This window comes from Alternaria rosae (genome assembly GCF_020736505.1).
Source record: "Alternaria rosae strain MPI-PUGE-AT-0040 chromosome Unknown BKA58scaffold_1, whole genome shotgun sequence".
Classification (NCBI taxonomy): Eukaryota; Fungi; Ascomycota; class Dothideomycetes; order Pleosporales; family Pleosporaceae; genus Alternaria; species Alternaria rosae.
Genome location: NW_025763570.1, coordinates 5,048,936 through 5,076,647, shown reverse-complemented (window position 1 = coordinate 5,076,647; position 27,712 = coordinate 5,048,936). Strand labels below are relative to the sequence as shown.

The window sequence follows — 27,712 nt, the reverse complement described above, 5'->3', positions numbered from 1 at the left end:
TAATACTGCAATAAGACATCTTCATGGTTGGATAGATACTTATATGCAGTACAATCTTTTGTCAACCAAATTTGAGACTAGATCTTTGCTGAACATTGCAAAGCAACAGTCACAGTCATAATTGATCACGCAAAGTCAGGTTTGATTGAGAAGAACATGCCATTGTTTTTGGACAATTAGAAGTAGTCATCAACTCATACACGTCATGAACATATCCGCAGCCAGATTACCGCGAAAAGGGACAAGACTAAAGTAAAGATGCAGCAACAAGTGACTGGGTAATGAGACAGTAGAAAGAGACATTAGCACACCGCCATGCGCCCCCCAAGTAAACTCCTAGAATGATGACCCAATTCCGTTATGCACTCTTTAAGTGATCCAAAAACGCCCGCCCGCAGACGACATGTGTGTAGCGCCGAGCCCGATGGCATGCTGCTGTTCGACGAAGAATTGACTGAGACAAGAAACGAAGTGACGATGAAGGTCGTGTCCCAAGACGCCGTGCTAGAACTCCCGTAATGAAGATGCGGGATTAGAAACGCAAAATCCAGTGACGATGCTCATGACTTTGGGCGGGAGATGGCATTGCCCATGCTTCCAACACGACCGCTGGTTTTCCGTACAGCAGACTTGCCGTCGGTGCTTCGGCGTGAGGGACTCGATCGGATCTTGCCCATGTTGATGCTGCCACTGCCGCTCTTCTCCTTTGGTGTCTTTGGCCGTATGCCAGCTGGCGCAGCGTTCTCGAGATCACTCTCCTCACCGAAGCCGAAAGAGGTGTGGGTTACTGACGTTTGAACGACGGACGTGGTGCTGAATGCGCGACGCTGCTTGTCCTTGAGGGTTGGCGAGCGCTGAGGAGAGCGCGATGATGTGCGTCGCGCGATCTGGCGGAGGTGGAACTCCTCGTCCGACTCGCCGTCGAAACGTGTGATGTCTGCCCTGACCTCTGTGTGCGACCTGGTGAAGGGCTCGTTCTCGTCGATGCGTTGTGGTGACCGCGAGCCGTTGCCGTAGAGCTTGCTAGTCTTTCGCGGTTGTCCAGGTGTAGGCGCAGGCAGGTTGTCCTCTAACACGCCAATGTGGCCCGAGTTGCTTCGCTCGTTCGACTCAATCTCGCCGAGCGCGGCGCGCTTGGACGATCCGTTGGGCGGTGTGAAGGTTTGCCCGTTGCTAGCGAGGCGCTGCTTGTGCGGTGACTTTGTAGGCGTTGATGGCACGGTCTGCGCGTACTTTGCCTTGAACTGGTCCTCGTACCACCATTCCCGGAAAGTACCCTGGTTTAGGTGCAGCCAGTGCTGTTGGGGACCGACTACCATGCCCGGGCGCATGAAGCGCATGTATGCGATAATCTCGTTGGCGGTGAAGCCGTGCTTGTAGATCAGGTATGCGCCGATCAAGCAGCCAGTTCGTCCCAGTCCAGCTTTGCAGTGGACTGCGATACCGCGCTTCTGTACTGTGATCATCTCGTGTGCGAGGTTGACAAACTTGCGTACGAGGGACAGCGGTGGACATGTTCCGTCGTCGAAGATCATGTTCAGATGCTGGATGCCGAGCTTGGTGAAGTATGAAGAGGAGTACAGTTCCGAGTTGAGTCGTACGACGAGTCCAACGTTGCGCGCGCAAAAGTGCGAGAGGACGTTCTTGAAGGGACCAGGAAGTCCAGATCGCTGGATCTCGGCGATGTTAGAGGGAAGTGTTGCGTACATCGGTGATGAGGTTGGGATCTCGTGTGTGGGTTGTTGCTGGGGAGAGGCAAAGGCGAGGAAGTTGGGGGTGACCCAGTTGAAGTCGCCCATGTCTACGCGCTCAAACTTCTCGTACCTAGAACTGTCAGTACTCATCAATAGACGTGATTCGGTAAACATACTCCTCGAGGCTGAAGTCCTTGAGACCGCAGAGGCCCTCTTCCTTGGCCTTCCATACACCGTAGATGACGTCCTGGATGTTCAGAACATAGTCGGCCTGGCTGTAGCCGGCGTCGCGGAAGGGCATGCATGGCGGGTCCATCTGGGCAATGGGCGCCAGAGCAAGGTGAGGTGGCCATGACTGGATGAGCACCATGTAGCATGCGAGAATGCAGGCAGCGTTTGCGCGACCTAGGCATGTTAATTTGTGTAATTGATTGAGGAATGTGGAGGAGCTCACTCCTCGAGTCGGCGCTGCTCCAGAAGACGACGGCGCGGTCCTCGTTGGTTGGGTCGCCGAGAACCTCGTGCAGCTGTACCGCGAACCGGTAGAGGTGGCCAATGTGCAGTGGGCCAAAGTCGCCGTGAAAGGCGTTGTATAGGAGCGTCTTGTCGATACTAAAGTAGACCGGAGGGTGCGCCTTGGGGCCTGCGGCAGTAGGACCTACTTGCGCGCGCGACGATCGCTTGGAGGGCGATTGGCTCTGCTTGGGGTACGGGAACGGAGTGTTCGCATCGGGCGGACTTGTGTAGGATGCCAGGTAGAGTCTGTCTTGGATGTACTAGGAGACGGATCAGAACGGGTCCCGCAGTCGCTTTGTTTTGGTGTGTGTTGTGGTGCTCACCTCGATCACCTGACCATAACTGGTGGTGGATGCGCGCGACATCTTGGCCACTCGATCGCGTGGTGAAGCCATTGCGGAGAAGAAGGTGCGATCCGCAGGTGTTGACTACAGCTGGGGAAGGACGAGATGCCGACTTGGGACGAAAGCAGCGATGTCGGCAGCGCAGCGCAAGGGAAGATGCGTCGTCGGTATGGCTGTTGGCGGAAGTGCCGTCTGCGTCTGCGTGTCCTGCTGCGGTCGGAGTAAGGAATAACTGTAAAGATGTGTGACGGCGGATGGTTGGAGGTTTAAGCACATCCTCCATGTTGTTGTTGTTTACAGACGCACGGACTCGCCCGCTAGTTCCACTTTCGCGGTTTCGGGATGCCCGCAACGCCATCATAACAACTCTAGACGTCTTGGCCCAAGCACCATAACAACACAACAACTGGTGAGGCCCTCCCTGCTGTTTGCATTACGCACTGCCTATAAGTGTCCTGAGACATATCTCTTCGTTTGCCAGCATCTCTTGTCCCGCCGGCTACGACTCTGTTTGATCCCGTCTCTTAGGGAACCAGCAGCTCGAGACTTTGGACCTGCAGCTGTCGTCGTGTCTGCATGACCTCACAGGGTCCAGTGTACGGACTCCTAAAGGCAGCCTGCATCTCGATTGCTGCAGTAATCGCGGACATTTTGCACGACCCGCACTAGAGCCGGTCGGCATCGCGATCGTCCTCACCGCATGCAGCCATCGAACCGTTATTGTTTCTTCCGTGCTACCTTGACTGTCAACAGCCAGCTGTCATTGTACAGACTCCACAGCGTTGTCGCTGTTTGAGGCGGTATCCTTGGCGACCCACAAAACCTGTGTGTCGCAGAGTAGCAGTGGGCCGCGCCCGTGCGCTGTAAAGCCTCATCTACCATATCAAGATTACGATGATCCGAAGAGGCAGGACCCAGGGGTGGCTCAAAGAGTCCATTGATGTTTTACCTACTTGGGCAACATTCAATGGGGTCAAGTTCAACGGTGTCAAAGTAGGCCCACTGCCAGGCTATGAGGACAGAGGGTCTACAGTCATTGCCGCCGAGAAGCTCCAAGGGGGTGAGGCTGAGCCTTTACTTGTCGTGCCCAAGGAGTTGATCATCTCTCGTCAGAATATTGAGCTCCTCGCAAAGTCAGATCATCATCTGCGCGAACTTCTCGAAGGTCTTGGAGATTTTGGAAGGGTGTGGCAATTCCAGAAGAAATGCAAATGTGCCCGGGACTAACATGAAACAGACAACAAGAGGTGCTGTTCTTACTTTTCTACTTCTCCAAGCAACCATCTGCTGTCCCGATACAAAGGATGTTGGCTTGCTCAATCCTCTTACGGAATACGTCAAGTTCCTTCCAGATGAGCTGCTTCCCACATTCTGGACCGAAGAAGAACAGGAGCTTCTCGTTGGAACCACGCTCAAACCTGCAGTCAGCGCAAAGCTCAACAGCTTGTTGCGCGAGTTCGAAAACTTGCGGACTGCTACAGAGTCCATCAGCTGGTGCAAGAAGTACTGGTGGGATGAAGAAAGTGGCATGCTAGTTTTCGACGACTGGATGTGCGTCGATGCCATGTACAGATCTAGAGCTCTGGAGTTCCCAGGAACTGGCGACTGTATGGTCCCCTGCGTCGACATGGCAAACCACGCGTCAGGTGATGCGACGGCCGCATTGTACGAGACTGATGGTAACGGAAATGGCCTGTTACTACTTCGAGAAGGCAAACAAGTCGGACGTGGTGATGAGGTAACAATCACGTAGGTCATCCCGACGAATCTAAGGATGCTCGCTCACAAAGGTAGATACGGCGACGACAAAGGCGCATGCGAAAACATCTTTTCGTACGGATTTCTCGAAGATGCCATAACCTCAGCCAAAGTGGTGTTTCTAGACCTTGACATCCCAGACGACGACCCACTCAGACCAGCAAAGATATATGTTTCCAAGGTCGCACCCGGCTTCCGCATCTTTGAGAAAGATGATACCATCGATTGGGAAAGTGACTTCATATGGCTTGTTGTAGTCAACGAAGAAGATGGTCTAGACTTCAAGGTCAGACAAACTACCGATGGCAAAAGGGAAATCCAATCTTTTTGGAAAGAACAGGAACTCGATACTGTGAAACTACGAGACCATCTTGAACAAGACCCATTGTGGGATGTCTTCCGGCTACGTGCCACGGTACTCCTACAGAACCGCGTTGATGCGCAGATCGAAACGCTCATGGAAACGGAGGGTGCCAAAAGGACGGGTACGATGCGGGACACGCCGTCGAGACTTGCGGAGCGACTCCGAAGTTTGGAGCTAGACTTGCTCAAGCGTGCAGCATCGACACTTGACACCCAGGTAAGACCAATGTCTTTTCATACCCCGCACTGCGAGCTCCATCATAGTATGTTTCGGACGCAATACCGTCACAGGTCATATGTCCTAGCGTGCACTTGGACATGCGTTTGCCTAGTGTGACGGCGCACCAAAGATTGGCAGCGTGCGCTTAGTGGGGTAGACTGCCAAATTACTAGACTACTGTTCCTACATCTTGTCGCTGGAAGAACACTGACAAAGAAATAGAAAGCCAAACTCTTGGACACAGAGGCCGTCATACACTACCTGGGTCTGGATGAGGGAGCAGAGGAGGAAGAAGAAGACTTCTCTTGAACACAGCATCAGAGCACCCAGGAAGGTCCCCACGTTAGATAGGATGAGGTCGTCTCACGTCACGAAATTCATCCAGTCTAAAAAATATCCCCACGCCTCTTGCGATTGATCTTTGCCGTCCATCCCTCTCTCGAAATTCCTTTCTGCATCAACGCGGTCCGTCAAGGTGATGTCCTGCGATTCGTGCAGTAGAAGACTTCTTCACGGCAATCCAGTTTCATTCTCGACGGCTGGAGTTCATGATGTGGAGTGCGTGGCTGGTTCGAGACGTCATTGATGGCCTGATCTGACTTGCTGTCGGGAACGGGATTGTCTGAGGGCCGTCCGTCATCTTTTTGTAGGAACCATTTGCAGATCATGCTGAAGAATTTGAGTATAAGGGGTGTGGAGGGTGAGGATGGGAGTGAGATTCGAGTAGCATGGGCTCACCCCAGCTTCTGCGTGATAAGAAACTCATAGTTCGGAGAATGTTGTAGTTCATATGGCTGGCATGACCCTAGGCTTACGCTTGGTTTGTGTAGCTCTCGCGGTGGTCTTACGGTCAGGCTATATGGTGCTTTGATTGCAATGAGTGTTGCATTCCTATGCCATGGTACTACTTGTACCCCTTCACCAACAACAACTCTTGCCATGCTACATACGAACAATGTGGCACGGACGGCTTATGTGGCCGCCCTGCCGAACAGCCACTGTCTAATAATTGAGACATCCGACAATTGCTTTTTCAGCCTTACACGCAGGGTCCGGCTAAATAGCCATCATAGACACGCGAGAAGACTACTGCTCCCGTCTAGGAGAATTGATTTGCAGGTCGCAATGTGGCTTAGTCGAGATAAGCGGCGTGCCGCGCCGCCCACTCAGTGCCCTCTCATCATCCGTCCCTAGTCAATAGAACCGCCTTTTAAGCCTGTAATGACAGAGTATACAGGTTGCGTGTTCCGTGTCGACAGGGACAGTGATCCTTTTGTCTTCTAGAATGTGACACATAGAGTGCGCTGATGAGTTGGAGTCACACGCGCAGCCAATATTGCGGCTATTAGCGAATGACTGTCTGCTAGCTGCCCTTGTAGACGATGGCCATCCGGTTAAGAAGGGCGCGATATTTTGGTCGCTGCACAGGGTTAGAGTATTGCAATTGAGGGAGTGATGGGTGGCTCAATCACAGCAATCGGGCCGACGTCCTCGCATGATCTGAGCGTGGGTGTTCACCGTCGTCGAAGCCACCACCCCGCAGAAAGCTCTAGTCACCGTTGTGAGAGGCCGCTGAGGAGTGCCGAGAAAGGCCGTCGTAAATCTGACAAGCAGACTAGGCCCGCATGCTGATCGCAGCGAAGCAAGCTTTAAGGTTTAGTGAACAATGGTGGACGAGAAAGTATCGGCGAAAGATGGGCTGCTCGTGCTATCCCTTGTGGGATGGCGCCTGTCGCCCCGCAGCCGCCCACAAATTCCCCAGAGAAAGACTAAGCCAGGGTGGCAGGTGGCAGCTTACATCTGCCAGGCCGTCCCCGATTCTTCCGTCAACTCTTCTCGCTCGTCTGTCTTACGCGTCCGCCCTGACTGGTTTTGCTTTGCTATTGTGCATTAAAGTCGTGAAACGCCCTGGCGACCGAATTTCCAAACGTCACCAACGATACACCAACGATACTCGAAAACCGGAGCACCGGATGACAGAACGTGACACGACCTATCAGTGATCGCCCATTGGGCCTTGGACGGATACCACCTGACACCACCGACGACGCGTAACGAACGACGCCAAAATGCCCGGAATACTACCCATGAAAGTGATCAAGGTCGGCTCCAGCTGCCAGAGCCGCATCGCCCAAGCCTGCGACCGATGTCGCTCCAAGAAGATACGATGCGACGGCATCCGCCCCAGCTGCACGCAATGCACCAATGTCGGATTCGAGTGCAAGACGAGCGACAAGCTTAGTCGGCGCGCATTCCCCAGAGGATACACGGAATCGCTGGAAGAACGCGTACGCATACTGGAGGCAGAGGTTCGCGACTTGAAGGATCTCCTTGACGAGAAGGACGAGAAGATTGACATGCTATCACGCATGCACGCGCGCTCCCCAGCAGCATTTTCGACCGCTAGACGCCCATCTGTACACTCCCCGGGTACTTCTGATGTGCGAGAAGAATCGCAAGAGAAAGAAGAGACGTTCAAGGTGCAGCAGGCACCGCTCCTGCTCGACGATCTAAACAAAGATTCGTACTTCGTGGGCAGCTCGAGTGGACGAACACTTGTTGGTAAGATTCACGTTCTGTCAAAACGACGTGCAGCGCGTCTAACACTTCACAGAGGCGTTCAAGCAGAAAGCACAAGAGACGGGCAGACTGTCCACCGACATTAGCTCGAGCGCCTTCTTCGGCGCTGGAGCAAGACCGACTGCTACTCACCCCAAGCGCATCGTTTCATTCAAAGCCCCTCCACGTCTGGTCTCAGATCAAATGATCAACATCTTCTTTCAAGAATGGGCTCCTCTGTTCCCGATCCTCCATCGCCCGACCTTCTTGTCACTTTACGAGCAGTATGTGGCTAGCCCGGACACCATGAGCGACAAGAAGTCGATTGCACAACTTAACTTGGTCTTTGGCATTGCCGCGCTGTCAAGCGATGTATGTGCACCTCAAAATTCTTGTCTAGGAGAATACTAACTTCTCCAGCCTCGCGACGGTCAAGATGTAGAGTCGTTCGAGGCTCAGTGGCAGAGTGCCGTCGAGAGCTTCTTGATGGACAATGACGTCGCAACGCTGCAGTGCCTTGTCCTTGCCCAGATCTTCTGCCTGCTGAGAGCTGATTACTCGCGGGTGCTCAAGTACAAGGGCTTGGCCGTCGGCCTGTCGCAACGTCTTGGCTTACATCAATCCCAGAAGCGCTTCGCACTCGATGCACTGACGAGCGAAACGCGCAAGAAGCTGTTCTGGTCGCTGTACACAGTCGACTGGTAAGTGTCCTTCGGCCGAACCCTGCCGTTGCATTTACTGACCGCTCCTAGTCTCTCCGCTGCACACCTCGGACTACCGAAGCTGATCCGAGAGGAAGATGTGCACTGCGAGTATCCGGTAGATGCCGATGACGAATACGTCACCGAGAAGGGGTTCCTGCCGACCCTGCCCGGCGAGTACACCAAACTTTCCAGCGCACTGGCTCTGTTCCGCCTGTCGCGCATCCTGTCCAAGGTGCTGACGGAGCTCTACCCCGGATCGGCATCACATGACATTTCGTTCCGCACTATTGCGTCGCTCTCCGACGAGCTGGAAGATTGGCAGGCCAACCTTGCGCCTCACCTCAAGCTGACGTTTGCGCAAGACAAGCCAAGCACCAACGTCACCAGCAGCAGATCACCTGTTTTGGTATGTGACTCCAGATTTCAGACCCATTTGCCGAATGCTGACAAGCCTAGTCTCTCGCCTACCACCACATTAGGGCTTTGGTATACCGCCCAGCCGTTGTTGCTAATCTTGGCGACAAGGGCTCTTCAGCCGTGGTAGCCGTTGGCGATGCCTGCAAGCACATCGTGCAGATTGTTGAACTGCTCGACGAGCGCAAGCTTAGCTTCTCGTTCTGTCTCAACCGGAATGAGGTGCTCGTCCAAGCCGGCTTCGGCCTGCTCTTCCAGACCTTGACACTGGCTCGCGAGGGCAAGTTGATCAAGGACAGCAACCGCCTAGTGTGTTCTGTCATGGACATGCTCGAGCGTGGAAATGCTGCTGGCTATGCCGAATTCCGTCGCGTGGGCTGTGGTATCGTGGCTGTTCCTCAGGTAGAGCAAATGCCAGCCCCACCTCTTTCACGACACAACTCAGAGAGCCATATGGGAGCGCCTCTGGATACCTTCCGCGCTACCCAAAAGTCGCTCAAGGCTCTTGCAGCGCGCTTCTCCCCAAGCATGATGAAGAATGCCCGACAAGACCAAGAGCCTCGTCGCGCGACTTTGCCTGCTCTCTCGCCCAACGTGGGTGTGCATGCCAACGCTTCGTTGACAAGCTTGTCGTCCATCCGATCAGAGCCTCCTGTTGCTCGTTCAGAACCAACTTTGAGTCCGCTGTCACATCGCGCGTCCTTTTCGATGCCGAACAAGCGTCGTCCAAGTCAGCCAACTCCTCAGCACCAGCAACAACAACAACAACAGCAGCAGCAGCAGCAGCAGCAGCAGCAACGCAACATCGACTACCTCTCCTTCGCCAACGACCCACTCGCCAGCTACGCCCTCCAAAACAACCAAGGCATCAAAACCGAAGTCTCAACATCCGACTGGGAGCGTCTCCTCTCTTCACTAGACAACGGCCAAACAAACATCTACGACACAATCTATGGCGGGCCCCCAGTAGACGCCCTCGTCGACGTAGCCCCGCAATCAGCCAATACCGAAAACAGCAACGTCACATGGTCACCAAATGTCTGGAACTGGAGCGCCTATAGTTCTGAAGCCCCACCGCCTCAAAGCGTCCTCAGCTTTAGTGATGAGAGCTTGACTAGTGGCGAGGAATTCAGCACTGGTGCTTGTGACTATGGATCTACGCCTGGCAGCGATAGGTTGTACCCTGGGATCATGATTCCAGGGGACTACGACAGTACGGCGAATTTGACGGGGTTGGATGCTGCTTATTGCGGATTATAAATGTTGCAGTAGGCTCGATGATATCATGATGATTATGACGGGTTGTACAAACGGAGAATCGGTGTCTGGCGCATAGGGTTGAGGGTTCTTCACCTATTGACGATATGGGTCTGGTTGAGCTTTTGCTGCTTTTGAGATACCACGCTTCTGGCCTGAGCGACAGAGAACAGGAATGGGGATGGGATAGTATAGGAACAGGATGGGGAGACGAGCTACCTTCTTTTTTTCCCGCAAAATCTTCCGTATATAGTCTTGATTAATTTAATCCAACATTGTCTACCATTCTGCACCTCAGGATTTACTTGCCATGTTGCGTTCTTCCTCGCGATGAAGCCCCGAGTCTCATCACCATCTCCCAAACCTCCGATTATCGGCAAATGCCGTCCTAACCAACCGGATGAAAGGAAGTTATACCTCTCCCCCTCTCCAGCCACACCCCGTCACACCACACCCTTACCTACACCCCGCACCCCAGCTAGCTTACTTTGCGACCCACATGGTTCGCACGTGGAGAAATATGCGGGGTGTCAGCCTCAGCCCATTCCAGCGTCAGCTTTCCACTTTGCTCTTGCTTGGGAGTGGGGACGCGATGCAAGGGTTTCTCAATCGCAGGCATACCGCGTAATCGGTGGGTTGAGAAGAAACGCCCATTAACGCCATGGCATGGGGAGAGGTAGGGATCTGGAAGGAAAGCGGAGATGGGGTAAGTTGGTGTGGCGTAGCACTAGGGAATGTATTGGTTGAGTGTATATACATGATGTGATGAAGTGCTGCTGCATATACTCAGCTGAGACTATCCTTCATCTAGAGAAGAATTTCAAGCAAGATATCACGATGCACAGCGTCATGATCGTCGCAGGCACCTCACTCCAGCTTAGTTTGGCATTTCCGATCGGAGGTCACACACGGGGCTTACACGTCATACATCGCGATCCATATCCCATGATAGACATGTTGGTATTGGGTGGTTGAAGCTAATCGGGGTATTGTAGCCAATCACAAAAAGGTACTCGGAAAGTTTCTTTCACTCGCTTCTGAAAGGTCGACAGGCTTCATCCCTATCCTGATATTGGTGATGGTGGTGGGTATGGGTCGGCCCTTTGTAGTAGGTAGCGCGTGGGCGTTGCAAATGCGGGGTGGATCACACCACGTTGTGATAAGTGTAGGGACCGGGATGCCAATCATCGTTGCGAACGTGGTTATGGCGTACAGCTGGTGTTGAGGGGTATCGTGTGGTCGGGAGAATTCGGAAAGATGGCATGCGTCCTCGTTGTGGGAAGATTCGAGCATTGTGCCAACATTCGTTATCCGCTGAGCTGCCGGCATCCAATCTTTCCTTTCGTCCCTCAACATTCCCTTGTCGCGATGCATGCGCTCATATCCGAAGACAGAATGCTCCACATGGCTCCGACATCGCCAACCTAGCGCAGGAACTCAGCGTTGAGGTAGTCGACAAAGACCTCCTTTATGCGTGCTTTGGAAAAGCTGTGTTGACGATTCATGGTGATGAATTGGCGGCGGATACGCTGGAGTTGTGGCAGCGTCATTGGCGTGGCAGGGAGCTCGATGGGCTTCTCGACATCGGCGACGGCTATCTCTCCACCTCCTTCGCCAGGGTGATCTTTCTGGTACACCATTATCTGAGCGAGGATATCGGAGGTCGTCTTATCGAGCTCGTAGAGGTAGTTTTGCTCTGTTGCCGGCTTCTACTGCGTGTTAGACGACATCTTAACACGTTAGCAGAACGGGAGTACGCACCAGCACGGTCGCAAGGTTCGGCTTGACACTCTTCATCTTGCCATCGCTACTGACTATGGTGTCCCATATCTGGTCGCACGGCGGCTTCTCGTCCTCCTCGACGACGATGAACAGCGGACTGTCCCACCGCGTCATGCCATTGGGCTCCTCGTACCGGAAGATGAGGTTCTCAAAGTCGTCCTCCTCATAGCCGCCGTCGGTATCTTTATCCGCCAAGAGCTTCTTGTTGTTCTCGCGACATCGTTCGGCGGGCGTCCCTATGTGCAGCTCTAAGACTGTCAGTCGTGCATGCCATCTGCGCACACCGGTATACTGACAACGCAGCTTGGGGTCTGTAGGGCCTTGGCCTCGCAGTACAACTGGTACCGGAAGCCCTTGATGTAGTTTAAGCCGTCGGCGATAACGATGTCATCGCGCGACAAGACTCTTTTGACGGCGGAATATTCTTCCGCACGTGCATCCTTCTCGGCTTTGGCGGTATGGTAGACGGCGCGCGACACGCCCAGCGACTGATCGTTGATGAGATGGACTTTCAGGCGGGAAGTGCGCGCATCAGGAGGCGAGTTGGCGATCTTGGCCTCGAAGAAGTCCTTTAGCTGGAGGGCTCTGGTGGTCTTGCCCGCGGAAGGGAAGCCTTTGGGGCGTGGGTTAGCGAAAATGGCGGGGGGAAAAGCATGGAGGGGAAGGTGGAACCTGAAATTAAAACGAGCTGCCCTGGTCAGTAGGCGAATCTGGGGAAGGTTCAACGAGGACTTACGGGCATGTTGCGAGTAGGGCGAGCAATGCTTTGTCTGCAAGAGGTAATCCGCGTAAAACTAAAGAAACCTGGCGTCTCGATGCGATGGCAAGCGCGTCGGCAGATCAGATTGGCCTGTGACGAAATTCACGAGCTAGCAGTCCCGAGCCGCGGTCCAAACGGTAGCCATGGATTGTGCTGTGGTGCCTATCTTGCAGCTGCCTCTTCCTTCTTTTTGCCTGTATCCTGCTTTGCCTCACCTTCTCCCGACTTCAGCCTTTATTGCACCACGTCTAGACAAGTTCGCGGGGATCGTTCCAGGTAACGCGTAGAAGATCGCCAATACAGGGTAATATCGAGCTACCACGGGTCCATAATTACTTTACCCATACCCTCGCCTCACCCACCGTCTACACCCTTTCCACTCCTCTGCTCTCTCCTCGCCTCCTCCTCCTCCTCTGCCACAACTCTACCACGCCATTCCCGCAGCCATGGCCAACTACTCGCAACAACACTACGGCGCGCCCAGCCGACCCGCCTTCTCTGCCCTCCAGTCCTCCAGCACGCCAACCGCAAGCTACACCAGCACGTCCGCTTCGAGCCACGCCTCCTCACGCTCTTCGACGCAATCTGCACCGCCCGTCTCGCCGTCCACGAGCCCCCAGAACCACCAGTACTTTGGCTCTCTGAACCAGCAGTCGCAACAGTCGCAGCAACAGCCTCGCATGCAGGCCCAACGGCACCCCAGCTTCGAGTACCAACCGAACAGGTCAGGAGCCGGCCAGACGGCTGCTGAGACTACAAACTACCTCAACCAGGCTGCGCTGCTTGCTGAGGCTGCGAAACGGGCACAGATGGCTTGTGTCATGCGAGATCTCGACGGAATGGAACTATAGCTTCTTTGAGGCTTGGCTACAGATCCGTCGTACCATGGCAAACACCACCGCGACAAGTACATCCATACCGCTAAAACATTTTGCCGGTCAAAGTCGGCCGTGAGCGGTCTACTTTACATGTGCATGCTTCCAACGGAGTGGGTCCGTCCATCAAAGTCTTCAAACTTCACGAGGTCATCACTCCACCATTCTCACCGGAAACATTCTTCGCCATACCTTTCGCTTGAGTCTGCGGTGAAGCGCGTTTTCATGCTGCGTTTACCGACTATACTGCCCGATATTCCTACCGCGGCTACTTCATTTCGATTGTACATACTTCCCCACTATCGGACCGACTAGGCTGTTCTGTCCACTTTGCACTTTTCCTACTGCGGAGCTCGTATCTTGCCAGTTGTACCTTGGGTATCGGGCACGTTGGGGAATCTGCTGTTTTTTGTATTGTACAAGCACAGTGGCTGCCTTTGGCAACGTGTTGCCTCAGTACAATCTTGAAGGGAAACCGAGCTCCCCCATACATCATCTATCTCATAGCTTGGAGTTCCATGGCGAAACAAACATCACACCGTCACTATTCATCTTTTCTTTTCTTTTCTTATTCCCTTTTCACATGTCGCGATCCTCGAGTTCTAGATTCCTCGGACTCTAATAGCGAGACGAGCGCTTTGGGCATTGCCAGCATTTCTTTTTAGATGGACTACGCATGCAGATGCGGCATATAGTATAGACCAATCAAGACACTTTGTCCAACATCGTTTGCGTTATCGATTGTCTCGCTTCGCTTCTGCTATGCTGACACAGGAAGGCGATATTGCTTGAAGTTTGCGCATGTTGCGAAGGGACCTGCGTCGATGGATTTCCATGTCTACAGCTTCGGTAGTTTACAAGGACATCGTAATCAGCATGTACGAGAATTCGCATACGTGTCGGAATACAAAATACAAATGTGTGTATCGCGGTGAGTGGGTTATCGGGAGACTTACAAACAGCGCGTGAGGTTCTTAGGTGGTGTGCCTTTTTACGAACAAAGTACACACTTTCCTTGCGTTATGCCACTAGACTACACCAAAGACGCACCAAGAACGCATTTGTAGTCAAAGTATGGCATTTTTTTTTATAGAGAAAATATGAAGAAAGATGACAGACTTTTAAACAGTAAGCAACAATGGCGTGCTCGCTCCCTTATCTACCAACGCAGCCTCGTGCGGGGTCCTTCACCGGAACAACCCAACATGAGCCCGAGCAGAAAGAAAAGGGCGTGCATCATGCACATACATATGACCTGCATCATATAAGAACTTGCAGCAAGGCAAAAACGTAATAAGGAAAAGCCGTGAATACCAATATAAGCCTGGTCTGCGCACCGTTTGCCTTGTATGAGGCTCAACACAGACGCACTGCGTTTCTCCCTCCCTCCCTCCCTCAGTTCACTCATGGTCTTTTATTTGCTACCCGTTGCCTATTGTAAAAGGCCACGGCAACCCGTCCCCAACCACTCACTGACACGTCCCTCCCCTGCAGCGCCCCTTTGAATCATCCGACCAATGCCAGACTAACGCGTCACCACCACACGCATCTTGCGTCACCTTCTCATCCCCCATTTTACTATCGCATCGGACCAGCGACGATGGACCTGATGCTGAGGGTGTCGGTCCTGTAGCCGTGCGCGGACCGGTGAAATCTATGACCACAATGCTGCCTGACGTGTTGTCTTCGCTGGAGCCGTAGGAGCGGCCTGGTTTGATCATGAAGACTAGGCGTTGGGAGTCGAGGATGCCGGTTACGCTTCGTGTGGAGGATGATGATGAGTTGGTGGTTGGTAAGGGTGGGTTGAGTATGTTGTGCAGACGGGCTGAGCAGGGACAGCGCGATGAGGCAGGGGGCCACATGCGGATGGGCGACTGGCGGTAGCGTGTTTGGGTGTCTAGGAAGTAGGGTTTGGTGTCGTCGATGGGGGCTTTTCCTTTGCAGGCGCTGGTGCTGCCGCTCGTGGTATTGAAGGAGAGGCCTAGTTCACGGCGGGACCCTATTCGCAGTCGGAGGCACGGTGTTGTAGAGGAGCTAGGACAGCAGCGGTCGTCTTCTACGAGGTCGACAAAGGAGGTGCATGGGTAGCTGTAGGCTCGAAATTTTGTTCGGGAGAGGGTGAAGGATCGGGGTGAGGGGTCTGTTGGGGAGAACTCAGGGTGTTGGCTCCAGCTGTAGAGGTTGGGCGTGGGTTTCCAGTGGGGACTGTTGGAGGAGTCTATGAGTGGGAGGAAGAGATCATCCTCAGGCCCAAGTAGTTCGTCAGATAATTCCTCGGTATCGTCCTCTTCTTGAAAATCCATCTTAGTAACGTAGAAAGTGCGTGACTGGCGAGAAGATGCTTGCGCCCATTCTCGACGCGACTCTACAATCACCGTCTCGTTCGTACGCTCGTCAAGCTGTAGTGTAAGATCGGTCCATGAGTCATGAATTGGTCCTTGCTTGTGCTGTCGACGAAAGAGGCGCTCATCCTTCTGAACATCATCCGGTCTGTCTAATGGGAAGCGTACCACATGATAGAAGGATGTGTAATCGATCTCCTCGACCTCAAAGGTGCCCTGGTTGGAAACAGCGTAGAAGTAATCATTGTGTATTTCGAACGCGATCGTGGAGCCAATATCAGATCCGTGAAACTTATCGAGCAGTACTGGTCTTTCTCGCTCGGTTATCGGAAAGTCTTCATGGAGTGAGATGCCTTCAATCTCCCATTTGTGATGACCGTCATCGCCTATTCCAGTATGTGTGCCGTAATATAGATAATGTTTATTATGCCTAACAAAAAGCTTAGAACATTCGGCTAGTTGCACCGATTCGATCACCCTTTGTCCGTCCGGAAGGTTCGCTACTGTATTGATGGCGAATATATGGCTGTCATCCGAATTGTACTTCGGTATAGCATGCACAGAGAGGATCTCATCAGCATAATGAAGTAAGCGCACACTGATAGTACCAAATGCTCTGAACTTCGACTCCAAAACAGGCCGAATAATAGATTGGAGATCGAGACGGATGGCTTCTGTCCGCGAATTGAGATCCGTGACGTGGACCATCCCAGCGTCGAAAACACATATAATGCCCTGTTTGTACAAAAAGTTGTTTCCTTGGCCCAGAACGCGAGCCGAAAATGGGTGCGCAGTTGACAAAGCTTGTCTTCTGTCATAAATAGCCTGAAAGGCTTGCTTGTAGGTAATCTTCTCTTTTCGGGCTAAAGACGCTTCCTCGGTGTGGGAATAGTTGATCTATAAGCAGTGTCAGCCTTTGGTGTAAGCAGATTGACCGTTTGGCGTCATCTGACCTCGACAGTACGCCTGACAACTGTCCTTTCGTCTAGTACGGCTCTTAAGTGTCGACATGTTTGGCTGAGATGAACGATATCCTCAAGATCCAAATCGAAGGTGATGCAGAAGAGTAAGTCAAAAGGTAGCTGATCGAGGGAAGTCGTCATAGAACGAGATTAAGATAAATAGATATGGCGAAGAGGGCACGTGAGTAATGTTCCATGCGAGTAATTGGCTAAGAAGAAGCAAGATCTTGAGATCTGGACGATACAAGAGGGTTCAAGCTAAGGCGTGGCGTCAATTAGCTGCGGAGTACTGCGTGCTGAATGCGCAGCAAGCACGGGCTTTGAATGCTCCCACATCGCAGAGCCGCATCTCTCTGGAGCGCATCTCCATGCTAGGGTAGAGGCTAACCCATGCAATGGCGTAATCTTTCTTTCGTTTCGCGTAATCACTAATTGTTTTTCTCTGTTTAGGTCGGGAAGGCTGAGAATTGGGAGGCTCTGCAGACACGACGATATTGTGCGGGGTCGCATTGGGGCCACGAGGTGTAACGGGTCAGACCGATCAGGAACGGTCATTTGCCCTGTCGCATAGGTTTTGGAATACGACCATGTTGTGTGCAACAAAAGTTGAGTTGGGAGTTGTGCCCAGTGCTGAGCCGCATTGGTGTAGTCCCGCATGGGTAAGCGTGCGGCTCTGCTTGAGCAAAATCAGGTACCCCACCAACCTTGCTCTTTCTTGTAGTCTCAGCCTAAGAGAAACCCCGCACAACTGGGAACTAAGAACTTAATTCTCAGTACCAGATGCCCAGCTGACAGATTGACGCGCTTTGCAAGGTTACTTCGACATCGCCGGGGAGTTTTGGCCCCTATCATGCTGTACCTACCATGTACGCTCAATACATGCTCAGCCTTGCTGTACAGCCGTTGAGGTTTCGACTAGAACACTTGATCCGCCAGGCTGATTCCAGAACCGGTCAAGGCTAGTTCCTATCTGTCCAATGCTGCAATCATACAGGTTGAGGCGCAGTGCTCGTGCATGTAGTCTCTTTCATGCATACCCAACGCCCTTGGCCCTGTCTGAGCAAGGTGTCGAAGTATCGGGGAAGCGGGAAGTATACGGGGCCATCTGCAACTTGATGAAAATGTCCCACGGGTCGTTGTGCATTAGAGCCTAAAATCTCAGGAAGCCGTCAATGGGACTGACCAGTAGTGGTGTGAGTAGTACGCCATCGGGCATGATATCCATGCGGTTCTCCATGTGATTCATCCTCGCAAAGTGTTGGGCTCTTCCTCTTTGAGATAAGAGGTTATCGAAAACTGTTTGCGGACATTCATCGTTAGGCGACTCCTCGAATAAGGGTTGACTGGCCGTCCTTGCAGCCAGTTCGCCTCTGTACCGCCAAATGAATATGTACCGCGCTGTTTCAATGGTGTCCAAACGGCACTGGGAAGTCCCATTACTCCATCGAGACTGTTACACTCCTGAAAAGTGTGTGGCCTGACCAGCTCTTACAGCGACCCAACTAATCGGCTCCTAACTTTGCGACACGTAGTAACGTGTGCAGCCGCGTATGACTGACTGTCACGGTTGCTCATGTGCCTCATAGCAGCAGGCTAAGGCAATCAATCGGCCCATAGAAACGGAAGCGGAAAAGTGAAGCGACGCGGCAGAGTCTTCCAGCGTGTTGGAGTGGATGTTCGTCCTCGAAAGCGACGGAAAGAGACGCAGTAGCTGAAGATAAGCCCACGAGCATCTCGTCACTGCTCTGGACCAGCGCGTTGGCGTTCTTGACCCTCCCATCCGACATATGGCCAGCCCTTTGGTAGGCTCGAGTAGGGCGGCAAAGTATAGCGTCCCTTGCAACTTCCCGCATCCGGGCATTCCAAGTCGCATAAGCCGAAGGTCTTGCAGTAGCAGTCTTTCGCGGTTGGGCAGTGAACGGGAGGTTTACCGAAGATCACTATCAATCATATTAGCACATAATGCGCGAAATTTGAACAAGCAAAGAAAGCGCAGAGCCTCATCACGCGCGGGGACGTGGGGTAGGGCGCGAAATGCCAGCAGGTGGAGACTTACTGTGCCATGAGTACTCGAACACCCTCCCACTGATAGCATCACCCAGTTCAGTCCCCATAATCCAATCGCGATATTTCTCGTACTGCTCCTTTGTCCTCTCCCTAATCTTGTCCTTCGTCGCCGCAAACTGCGCACAGCAGCTCACACCAACAGCAGATGGCACTTTTTCACCCGGAAACAGGCTCTCAAAGGCCTTCTTATACTGTCCACCCGCATGAACGGCCTCTCTGTGTTCGCCCTCTTCAGCCAGCGGCTTGATCTCGTTTGGGCAGCCGAGGGACCAGGCGCAGCGGATGTTGACGTAGCCTTCTTTCTCGAGGTAAGGCAGCTGGAGGTGGCGCAGCATGGGGAGACCGTCGTAGTCGGGGTCGTCGTTGTGCCATTGATAGCGGTTGGGGTGGATGAAGAGGACGTTGTCGGGGAGGGATGCGTAGTGGTCGATTATATAGCTGCGATGGTATCCGTCGTTAGCATGCTGAGTATGGCAGGAGTAATGATATGAATCGGTACGTACGTCAGATAGACCATGCTCTCTCGACCCTTGTTCTTAGGCACCGTGAGCTCCGCGCTCGGATCGTCGACATGGTAGATGTTCTTCTCCCAGTCCGGGAAGTACTCCTCGAGCCACGTTGCGTTCTCGGAACTCTGGCTGGCGACGACGACGGCGGTCCGACGCGCTTTGATGCCGTCGTTGGCTTTTAGCGGCTTCCCCTTTGACTTGTGCGATGACTCGTCCGGCTGCTGTTCATCGTAGAGTTCGTCGGGAAGGTGCGACTTGGCCAATCCAGCCGCTGCGGCCGTCTTGTCCCACAGCTCAAACTTCAGGTGGACAAATAACGCGGTGAGAAGGACGATATTGACGAATATGACCACATTGCGAGCTGTGATTAAACGAGGCATGGCGCCACAAGCAGAGTACCCACGATGTTTGCACGACTTCCGGAAACCTGGGGCCAGGCACATCACATGCGAACACCAGGGGTGATCGGCGCTAGCCGATTCAAGCTCCTACTAGCGCGATATCGTAGAAAATGCTAAAAATACAAAGAGACGATCGTATTTCTCTACTACAACTTGTTTACACTGTTCTGATTGTATCAGGATTATGGATCATGCACTGCATACTATCCGCTCTGCCAGCGCCGCAATACTCATACGCGAATCCAAAAGATCCACCATACTAACTTTGTACCCCAGCGCAACATGGAACCAATTCCGCAACTCTGCGGCGATCAAACTATCGACGCCATGGTCAGAAACGGCACGCGCACAATTGACAGTCGCTGGATCAAGCAAGAGCATGGTTGCAACCGCGTTGGATATGGCTGATGTGACGAGTGTGAGGGCTTCCGCGTGGCATGCGAGCTGATCTGAGCCGGGGGCCGTGTTTCGAGCCTTTTGCACAGCAGCAGCGAATGCGTCGCGGACCTGCGCCGTGGATGAGCGGGCAGTGTCCTTTTGTAGAGTGTTGGCACCGCTCTCGTCCTGATGCAAAGCATCTTCGAATGCACGGATTACATGGGAGACGCGAGCATCGCCGTGCCAGCGAGGTCTTGCGACGCTTCGGACACCCATCTCAGCGTCGTCGCGCTCTTTTACGAGCATGTGTGCCGGGTCCATGTAGGTCACATAGGTAGCGGCGGCGAGGGGATCGGCGAGGGTCGCTTTGGAAGGCGGAAGGAAGGCTGGCTCGAGAAGGCGGAGGAAGTAGCTTTCAGATTCAGTCAGGACTTTGTTGCGTGCCATCAAATCCAGTGTGGTGTTGTCGGTGCTGAGATGGCCAACGTCGTTGACAAGGCCAAACTGAGCAGCCGTAGCAGGCAGACCCAGACGGCGGCGGTAGCGTGCGAACTGGTCCTGGAAGTTGTTGGCGGCCGTGTACGCAGCCTGAGTCGCGAAGCTCAGTACCGAGAGGATGGAAGTGGTCATGACAAAGAAGTCCAACGGCAAGTGTTTGGTAATTTCGTGTAGGTTCTGTGTGCCGAGTACCTTCGCGGCGAGGCCATCCTGCCAGCCAGGGCCTGTTACCTTGTCGAAAGAGATATCCTGGTAGGACACGGCGCAGTGGACGATGCCCTTGAGTTTACCAATGGTGGACGCGTACACAACGGCTTTTGCGACACTCTCTTGAATGCCGAGATCGCAAGCAACGGGATGTACACGGATTCCAAATTCAGCGAGCCTGTCCACTAGTGTCTGCGCTTCGGGCGCGCTGCCACCACGGCGGGACAAGACAACGAGTTCTCGTGCACCGCGATCGCCCATCCACTGGATGATAGACCGTCCCAGACCGCTCAGTCCACCAGTGATGATGTAGCAGGCCGCTGGGTCGAAGGTGACGGCTGGCGGTGCCCGCACCATGCGTACCAGTGAGTTCGATGCGAATGTCACAACTAGTTTGCCAACATGTTTGCCCTTGGAAAAAGCCAGCAATGTCTGATGGAGTTGAGAGACGTCCGAGATAGTTAGAGGTTGGATAGGGCTTATGCGGCCAGCACGGTAGTGCACGTCCACCGCGGTCATAAGTTCGGCACCTAGTTGAGGGTCACGATCTACGACACGGGCAAGATCAAAGGAGGAGAAGCTGGCGCTCTTCTGAAACAGCTCAAGGCCGATTGCACGGGCATCCTCGACATCGGCGCGGCCAATGTCAATTAGATGGCCGAGTGGGGCGAGTGCTTTCGCTGTTTCGTGGAGCATCTCACCCTGGGCAGTGCTGAGAATGACATCGAACCCCCCGTTACGTGTCGCAGCAGCAGCGCGATTGAAGTCGGCCTTTTTTCGTGCCGAAAACACATTTGATGGCGGCAGTCCCACTGCGTCTACGAGGAACTGCAGCTTTTGTTGCGAGCCAGCCATAGCAAAGACGTGGGCGCCTTTGGCCCGAGCGAACTGGATAGCAGCCAGACCAACGCCGCCAGAGGCTGACTGGATCAAGACACTCTGGCCCTGACGCAGACGGGTAAGATGTTCGAATGCATAGACTGCCGTCATGTAGACGACAGGCATGGTGGCCATGTGAACAAGATCATCAGTAGGTCTTGCTTTGCAAGCGAAAGCTGAAGGTACGCGTGCATAGTTGCCGAAGTGGCCTTTTCCTAAGCCGTAGACGGAATCTCCCACAGCAAAAGCACTCGCAACATCAGCACCGACCTGAGTGACGATACCGGCGTACTCAGATGATAGGTTGTTGCCGTCGAAGCGGCCAGTAGCCAGGACCAGGTCCTTCCAGTTGAGACCCACAGCAGTGACCTTTACCTCGACGAAGTCACGTTGCAGGGGCTGTTGGCGTAGCTCTGTGTAGGGGCGGAAGTAGAGGGAGCTGAGGATGCCCGGTGATTCAAAGGCGGCGCGAACAGGGCCTTGAATACCAAGTGGCAGAAGCTCGGCGCCATGGGTAGCCGGTGTAGTAAGGGGCTCCGCATAAGTAGACAACGCAGGCTCGGGCAGCAGACGACTCACCCACAAGCAGCCGCTATGCCAGGCAAGTTCGCGGTCCTCGCTCGTCTCGCTGTCAAGAGGTCGCTGCAAGGCCAGCTCGCAGTCGACCAGGACGCGGATGAGTTCGTCACTCTGCTGCAAATCGTCCAGGACAAAGTGGTCGGCGTCTATATCGACTGAGCAGAAGCGGCCTGTAGGTGCCTCAGTTGAGATGGTGCGTAGTAGACCACCAGCGACAGCGCCGTTAGGACTACGGCCAACTGCCATGCCTGTCGAGGTGAGCCATAGCATGCTGCTGGTGTGATGAGCAAGGTACTGGAAGAGCTCTAGCTGGCGCTCATCGGCAGCGAGCAACAAATAGTCATCATCCAGGAAAGCCACTACACGAGCGTCGGCAGGCAGTTCACGGACCGAGCTGTCGAGTGTTGCTGTGTTCGTAGGTTCTCCGCGGCATTGCAAAGCGTGGGTAAGTCGGGCGAGCAAAGGCGGTGGCTGTACTGTGCTATGGAGAAGATGCACAGGCTGAACAGCCACACGCGCCACATCCGCAGCCTTTTCAGTCATATCGACCGCGCCGGCCACAATAACAATCGACTGGGTCCATGGCGCGGGATAGTCGTCCAGCACAATATCAGCTCCTGTAAACCCAGCCGAGCGCAACGCCGCGTCCCAGCCGGCCATATCGAGAAATGGCCGCTGCACCCGTCCGTCATTCACACCGTGCCAATAGCCCTCTTGTGCACCACCCACCAGGTCAACCCATGCACTGCTGCCCATCACTTCGGCCAACACCAATTTTCCGCCAGTCTTCAGTAGTTTGCGCGCCGTCTGCAGTGCCTTTGCAACTGATGTAGCCGTGTGCATGGCCTGCGACGCAAACACCACATCGTACGCCGCCTCGAAGCCCGCGGGCAGTGTGTCATGTTCCATGTCCAGCACCGAGAAGTGCACATCACTGTAATCGTCGAGTTGCGACCGCGCCGCCTGCAGCGAGCCTTCAGTCGTGTCCGTTACTGCGTAGTCGCGGTATCGCTTGATGCTGTTCCCGCTGTTCAGCGTCTCGAGCACCAAGCGCGCCGTCTGGCCCTTCCCGCCCTTGAGCTCCAGTATCCGAAGGCTCGGGTTGGCATGGGCCATCGAATCGAAAATCGTAGACAGCTGAGCGTGAGCCCCCGCTATGAACAAGCTGTTCTCGAAGAAGTCAGCTAACAGTCCTCCTTCAGCCAGGACCGCTTCGCCACTTGTGCGCCTGTCCACGATATCCGCCATATGTTCGTGAAGCCGCTGCATACACTTGACTTCGACGAGATGGCCGTGCTGTTCGTATGCCTCTTGTAGACGCTGCTTGCGTTCCCCAGCTGACATTTCTTTCGACTGCTCAGCTTGAGCTTTCTTAGCCAATTGTCGAAGCGACACAATGTAGCGATCTGTTGTTCCCGACTCATCGATTTCCATCGAGTCAGTGTCGTTCAACAAAGTCTCAGATACGTCGACAGCAATCCACGACGCTATACTATCGAGCTGAGCAAGCACTGGTTCTTGAGCGACATTCTCCGACGGTGGAGAGAAAAGCAGACGAGCCTGCTCTTTACTGAGACTTCGGAAGTCTGGTTTGTACACCATGCGCGTGAACGGGCTTGAAAATCTCTTGGCTCCACTCTTGTCTGAAGACGTTGCCTCCAGACTATAGCTAACGCACCGGAGGTTCTCAATGTCCAAAAGGACGTCACCTGCCTCATTCTGGAGCTGGAGCTGAAGGTACGCTGATCGGAGGCCCTTGAACTCGCCGTATGCGACCGCTGTACCCGATGCTTGGGCAATGTTGTTCTTGATACGCAGCTCAGACAAGTGAATGGGAACGAATGCTGTCGTCGTTCTGTCTGTTTGGCCTCCATGGGATGCGAGGAGGCCAAGTTGGATCATGGCGTCCAAAGAGGTGGGATGGATCGCATATTCTGATTCACCACCTCTAATCATGCCTGTCGTAGTTTGTAGGTTGAGTCTTGCGGTAGCATGATTCTTGGTCGGGTCGGCTCGAATCTTAGACAAGGCTTGGAACGCAGGGCCGTAGCCAAGACCCATCGCAGCGAACTTCTTGTACCAGCTGCGCGCATTCACCGCCCGAGATTCGGAAGCTATGTTCATCTTTTCAACTTGCGAGTGCTCAAAGACGTCCACCTTGACCATTCCGGTGCAGTGTTCCGTCCATTGCTCCGTGTCACGTGTGACGGAGCTGACTGAGAAACTGACCCAGGCCGGCTCTTGTGTAGTAGCTTTGTCGTCGAGCTCCAGACTGAGCATGATTTCGATGCCATATTGATCCTCAGGGATGTTCAGCGCTGACTTAATATTAACGTTGCGAAGCGAGTGCCCTAGAATTGGCTGTGCGTCCTCGGTTGCCTGATAGAGCTGCGTTGCCGCCACCATTGCCATACACATATATCCAGCAGCCGGGAATACAACATTGGGAAGTAGACGATGATCACTCAACCAGGGAAGGTCTTTCAAACGTAGCACGTTACGGTATTGCGGTCGAAGCTTCGCGTTGCCAGCTACTCTTGATCCGATAAGGTCATGCCTGGGGATGGTACGAAGACGATATTCCTTGCTAGCCCGGGTCTCGTAGTATGCAACCGGTCCATACTTGAATTGATATGGCGGAAGATTAACAGACGTAACACCGTGTTCCAGCGCCCCAGCACCTGCATCTACTGCGTTCACGGCAGTCAAGTCGATCTCAGCGTTGAGACCAAATAGTGACCCCGCGAGCAGTAGTACAGATCTTGCATTGTGCTCACCTCGCTTCAACGCGTACGTATATGGAAGTGGCTTGCCAATGCTCTTGAGGATCTGGTCAAGCGGACCTTTCAGCGCCGGGTGCGGTCCAATTTCCACGAACGCCATAATCTCGAGTTCTTCCTGCCTGACCAAGTTGGCCACTGCGTCTGAGAATTGGACAGGTGACTCAAGATTAGCTCTCCAGTATGAAATCGGAACACTCGCTCCTGCATGACTCTTCCAAGGAGTGACTGACGAAGACCAAGGGATATGAGGGTACTTTGGGCGTTGGCCTTTCAGCCCGGACTTCTCAAGGTACGCCATGCCATCGGTGAGCAGTGTCTCATACGCATGGCCAAGCGCAATCATGTGATGTGAGTGATATGCATTTCCACCCGTCTTCAGCAGTCGGTTGAATACGCCGTCGTGCGTGAGGGTTGTAGCGAGCCGCTTCACAGCCTCTTCGTCTCCAGAGAGCGTCAGGCTGCTGGGCGAGTTGACAGCTGCAATCTTGATGTACTGCTCGAGCCCCTCAAGGTACTCACCGGCCTGCTCACAATCGAGACCAACAGCCAGCATGGCGCCCTTCTTCTTGTTCTGCGCCACAGCTTGCCCGCGGAAGAAACTCGCGGCAATCGCTTCGGCGGCAGTGATGCGACCGGCCGCGTAAGTAGCTGCCATCTCGCCAGAGGAGTGTCCCACGACACCTGCAGGGCGAACAGACCATGAGGCAAGGAGGTCAACGAGACCGATCTGTATCGCTGTGCAGACTGTCTGCGAGACATCCGGCATCTGCACGCGGTCCGGTTCGCAGTTTCCAGAGAGTATCTCTGTAATGTTCCATGACGGCGCCCCGGGTAGAGATTTGAGTACACGGTCCAGGTAGTCGATTGACGTGCGGAAGACATTGTAGTCGAAGAGTTGGGCGCCCATGGCATGCCACTGCGCGCCCTGCCCGGTGAAGACGAAAGCCAGACGCGACTCACCGGGCAGACTTGAGAAGGTCTTTTCCACATTCTCCATCAGTCCCTGCGCGACATCGTGTTTGCTGACTATGCGGAAAGTCCGCTGTGCAAGTTTGGAACGTCGCGCCGCGAGTGTGTACGCCACGTCTGCCAGTGAATGTTTCTCGATGACATGAGCGAGCGCGTCTATGTTGGCCTTGAGGGATGTGTCGCTGTGAGCAGCGAAAGGTAGCAGCACCAGTTCACGTGTGCCGATATCTGCCTTTCTTGTCTTTGTATGAGGTTGAGGCGTAGAGGGTTGAATTACCGCCAAGCCGTTCCCATGGCTGTGAGTCGGGCCGCTTGCATGACCATTTGCATGGCCATTGGTATGACCGTTCGTATGACCATTTGTGTGTCCATTGACTGTGCTGGTCCTGTCCACGATACCCGGCTTGACATAGTCCGGATACACGACTTGCACGTGGTCGAGAATGCAGTGCCCGATGGAACCACCGAATCCAGCAGATGTAACACTGGCACGTCGCAGTTTGTCTTCTGGCCATGGCATGACTTCGGTGACGACCCTGGCCTTGGCCTTGTCAAAGTCGATCCTGGGGTTCAACGTCGTCACGCCGATGCTAGGCGGAATCACTCCTGCTTCAAGGGCGAGCACGACTTTGAAGATACCCGCAAGAGCTGCAGCACCTTCAGTATGTCCGAGATTGGTCTTGACGGATCCGATCAAGAGACGGTCTTCCTCTGAGCTGGATCGTCCCGGTCCGAACACCTTGCCAGCGGCCTCTACCTCGAGTGGATCGCCGACCCTTGTGCCCGTCCCGTGGCACTCGAGAAATGGCGTTTCGGAAGGAGACAAGTTGCCGGCGTTCTGGTACGCCTTCCGGATGATGTCTTCCTGAGCAGTGCCGCTAGGGTGCGTTATCCCGCTGGAGCGACCGTTGGCGCCAATAGCGCTGCCGCGAACGAGTGCACGAATCGGATTTCCGTCCTGCATGGCCTGCTGCGGCTTCTTCACGTAGATAGCTGCAAAGCCCTCGCCACGAGCGTAGCCATCGGCGGAGGCATCGAACGCATGGCTCATGGATGTACCAGACAAAGCCCCCAGCTTGTCCATGGCAATTTGCATGCTGGGATCCATGATATAATTCGCCGTCGCTACAATCGCCGAATCGCAGTCTCCATCCCGGATCGCCTGGATCGCCATATGAAGTCCGTACATGGCAGACGTGCAGGCACTATCCAGCGTAACGCTGGGCCCGCGCAAGTTGAACACGTAGTTGATGCGGTTGCTGAGGATGTTGTGACAGACCCCGGTGGTAGCGTGTGGACGTGCATACTCCCAGTCACGTGTCTGCGCGTACGAGTTGTCATAGGATATATCGGCGACATAGACACCAGTGCGCGTCCCGTCAACACTTTCCCACGTCTCGCCTGCGCTCTCCAGTACCTCGTACACGACTTCCAGTAGCTTACGTTGGGAAGGGTCAATGGTCTCTGCTTCGAGACCTGAGATGCCGAAGAAAGATGGATCGAATAGTCGTGGATCTTCAGTTACCACGTAGCCTCCCTTTGCTGCCGTAGTGCCTGGTCTCTCTGGGTTGGGATGGTAGAAGCCCTCTGCCGAGAAGCGTGGCGCCGCCCAATCCTGATAGCCGGAGCGCTTGTTTAGCAAAAGTTCCCACAGATCCGTAGGATTACGGACGCCTCCAGCCCAGCGGCAACCTGAACTGCGTCAGCACAAGCTCATGATATATAGGTATTGCTCGATCACATACCCATGCCGACTATCGCCATAGGCTCAGGCTCTTCGGATTTAGCCATCTTCAATCGTCTAATAGTCGTTGGAAAGTGCGAAGCTACAAATAGCAAAACAATACTGAACTATTGCAATTGTTCCAACAGGCCAATGCACGTCAATTTGA

At 53.9% G+C, this 27,712-nt stretch overlaps 8 protein-coding genes across 8 annotated transcripts; 3 read left to right on the top strand and 5 right to left on the bottom strand.

Annotated features, from left to right (window-relative positions):
- Positions 1–143: 143 nt before the first annotated feature.
- BKA58DRAFT_417035 (protein-tyrosine phosphatase-like protein) lies at positions 144–2,835 on the bottom strand. Its single transcript, XM_046172621.1, has 4 exons — positions 2,534–2,835; positions 2,149–2,470; positions 1,871–2,099; positions 144–1,824 (listed from the first exon to the last, which is right to left on the bottom strand). Exons 1-4 carry the CDS (start codon positions 2,603–2,605, stop codon positions 561–563), a joined length of 1,887 nt encoding a protein of 628 aa, XP_046032116.1. The 5' UTR covers positions 2,606–2,835; the 3' UTR covers positions 144–560.
- A 456-nt stretch (positions 2,836–3,291) lies between these two features.
- BKA58DRAFT_32951 (uncharacterized protein) lies at positions 3,292–5,189 on the top strand. The gene is made up of 3 exons (XM_046168138.1): positions 3,292–3,739; positions 3,792–4,303; positions 4,349–5,189. Exons 1-3 carry the CDS (start codon positions 3,449–3,451, stop codon positions 5,010–5,012), a joined length of 1,467 nt encoding a protein of 488 aa, XP_046032115.1. The 5' UTR covers positions 3,292–3,448; the 3' UTR covers positions 5,013–5,189.
- Positions 5,190–6,664: 1,475 nt separating this feature from the next.
- BKA58DRAFT_426497 (fungal-specific transcription factor domain-containing protein) lies at positions 6,665–10,123 on the top strand. Its single transcript, XM_046172962.1, has 5 exons — positions 6,665–7,457; positions 7,510–7,826; positions 7,875–8,155; positions 8,207–8,564; positions 8,615–10,123. The coding sequence occupies exons 1-5, from the start codon at positions 6,965–6,967 to the stop codon at positions 9,830–9,832; spliced, it is 2,667 nt and encodes an 888-aa protein (XP_046032114.1). The 5' UTR covers positions 6,665–6,964; the 3' UTR covers positions 9,833–10,123.
- A 1,130-nt stretch (positions 10,124–11,253) lies between these two features.
- On the bottom strand, positions 11,254–12,353 carry BKA58DRAFT_434978 (chromatin associated protein KTI12; the record flags this gene model as incomplete). Its single annotated transcript, XM_046173302.1, has 5 exons — positions 11,254–11,538; positions 11,591–11,859; positions 11,904–12,224; positions 12,284–12,299; positions 12,348–12,353. The coding sequence occupies 5 exons, from the start codon at positions 12,351–12,353 to the stop codon at positions 11,254–11,256; spliced, it is 897 nt and encodes a 298-aa protein (XP_046032113.1).
- A 464-nt stretch (positions 12,354–12,817) lies between these two features.
- Positions 12,818–13,222, top strand: BKA58DRAFT_434977 (uncharacterized protein; the record flags this gene model as incomplete). The annotated part of the gene is made up of 1 exon (XM_046173301.1): positions 12,818–13,222. The coding sequence occupies one exon, from the start codon at positions 12,818–12,820 to the stop codon at positions 13,220–13,222; it is 405 nt and encodes a 134-aa protein (XP_046032112.1).
- Positions 13,223–14,614: 1,392 nt separating this feature from the next.
- BKA58DRAFT_32912 (uncharacterized protein) lies at positions 14,615–17,079 on the bottom strand. The gene is made up of 2 exons (XM_046168133.1): positions 16,542–17,079; positions 14,615–16,485 (listed from the first exon to the last, which is right to left on the bottom strand). Exons 1-2 carry the CDS (start codon positions 16,689–16,691, stop codon positions 14,716–14,718), a joined length of 1,920 nt encoding a protein of 639 aa, XP_046032111.1. The 5' UTR covers positions 16,692–17,079; the 3' UTR covers positions 14,615–14,715.
- A 1,208-nt stretch (positions 17,080–18,287) lies between these two features.
- On the bottom strand, positions 18,288–19,506 carry BKA58DRAFT_408214 (uncharacterized protein; the record flags this gene model as incomplete). Its single annotated transcript, XM_046172074.1, has 3 exons — positions 18,288–18,490; positions 18,607–19,055; positions 19,121–19,506. 3 exons carry the CDS (start codon positions 19,504–19,506, stop codon positions 18,288–18,290), a joined length of 1,038 nt encoding a protein of 345 aa, XP_046032110.1.
- A 173-nt stretch (positions 19,507–19,679) lies between these two features.
- BKA58DRAFT_352726 (uncharacterized protein) lies at positions 19,680–27,611 on the bottom strand (the record flags this gene model as incomplete). The annotated part of the gene is made up of 2 exons (XM_046168581.1): positions 19,680–27,512; positions 27,566–27,611. 2 exons carry the CDS (start codon positions 27,609–27,611, stop codon positions 19,717–19,719), a joined length of 7,842 nt encoding a protein of 2,613 aa, XP_046032109.1. The 3' UTR covers positions 19,680–19,716.
- Positions 27,612–27,712: the final 101 nt, after the last annotated feature.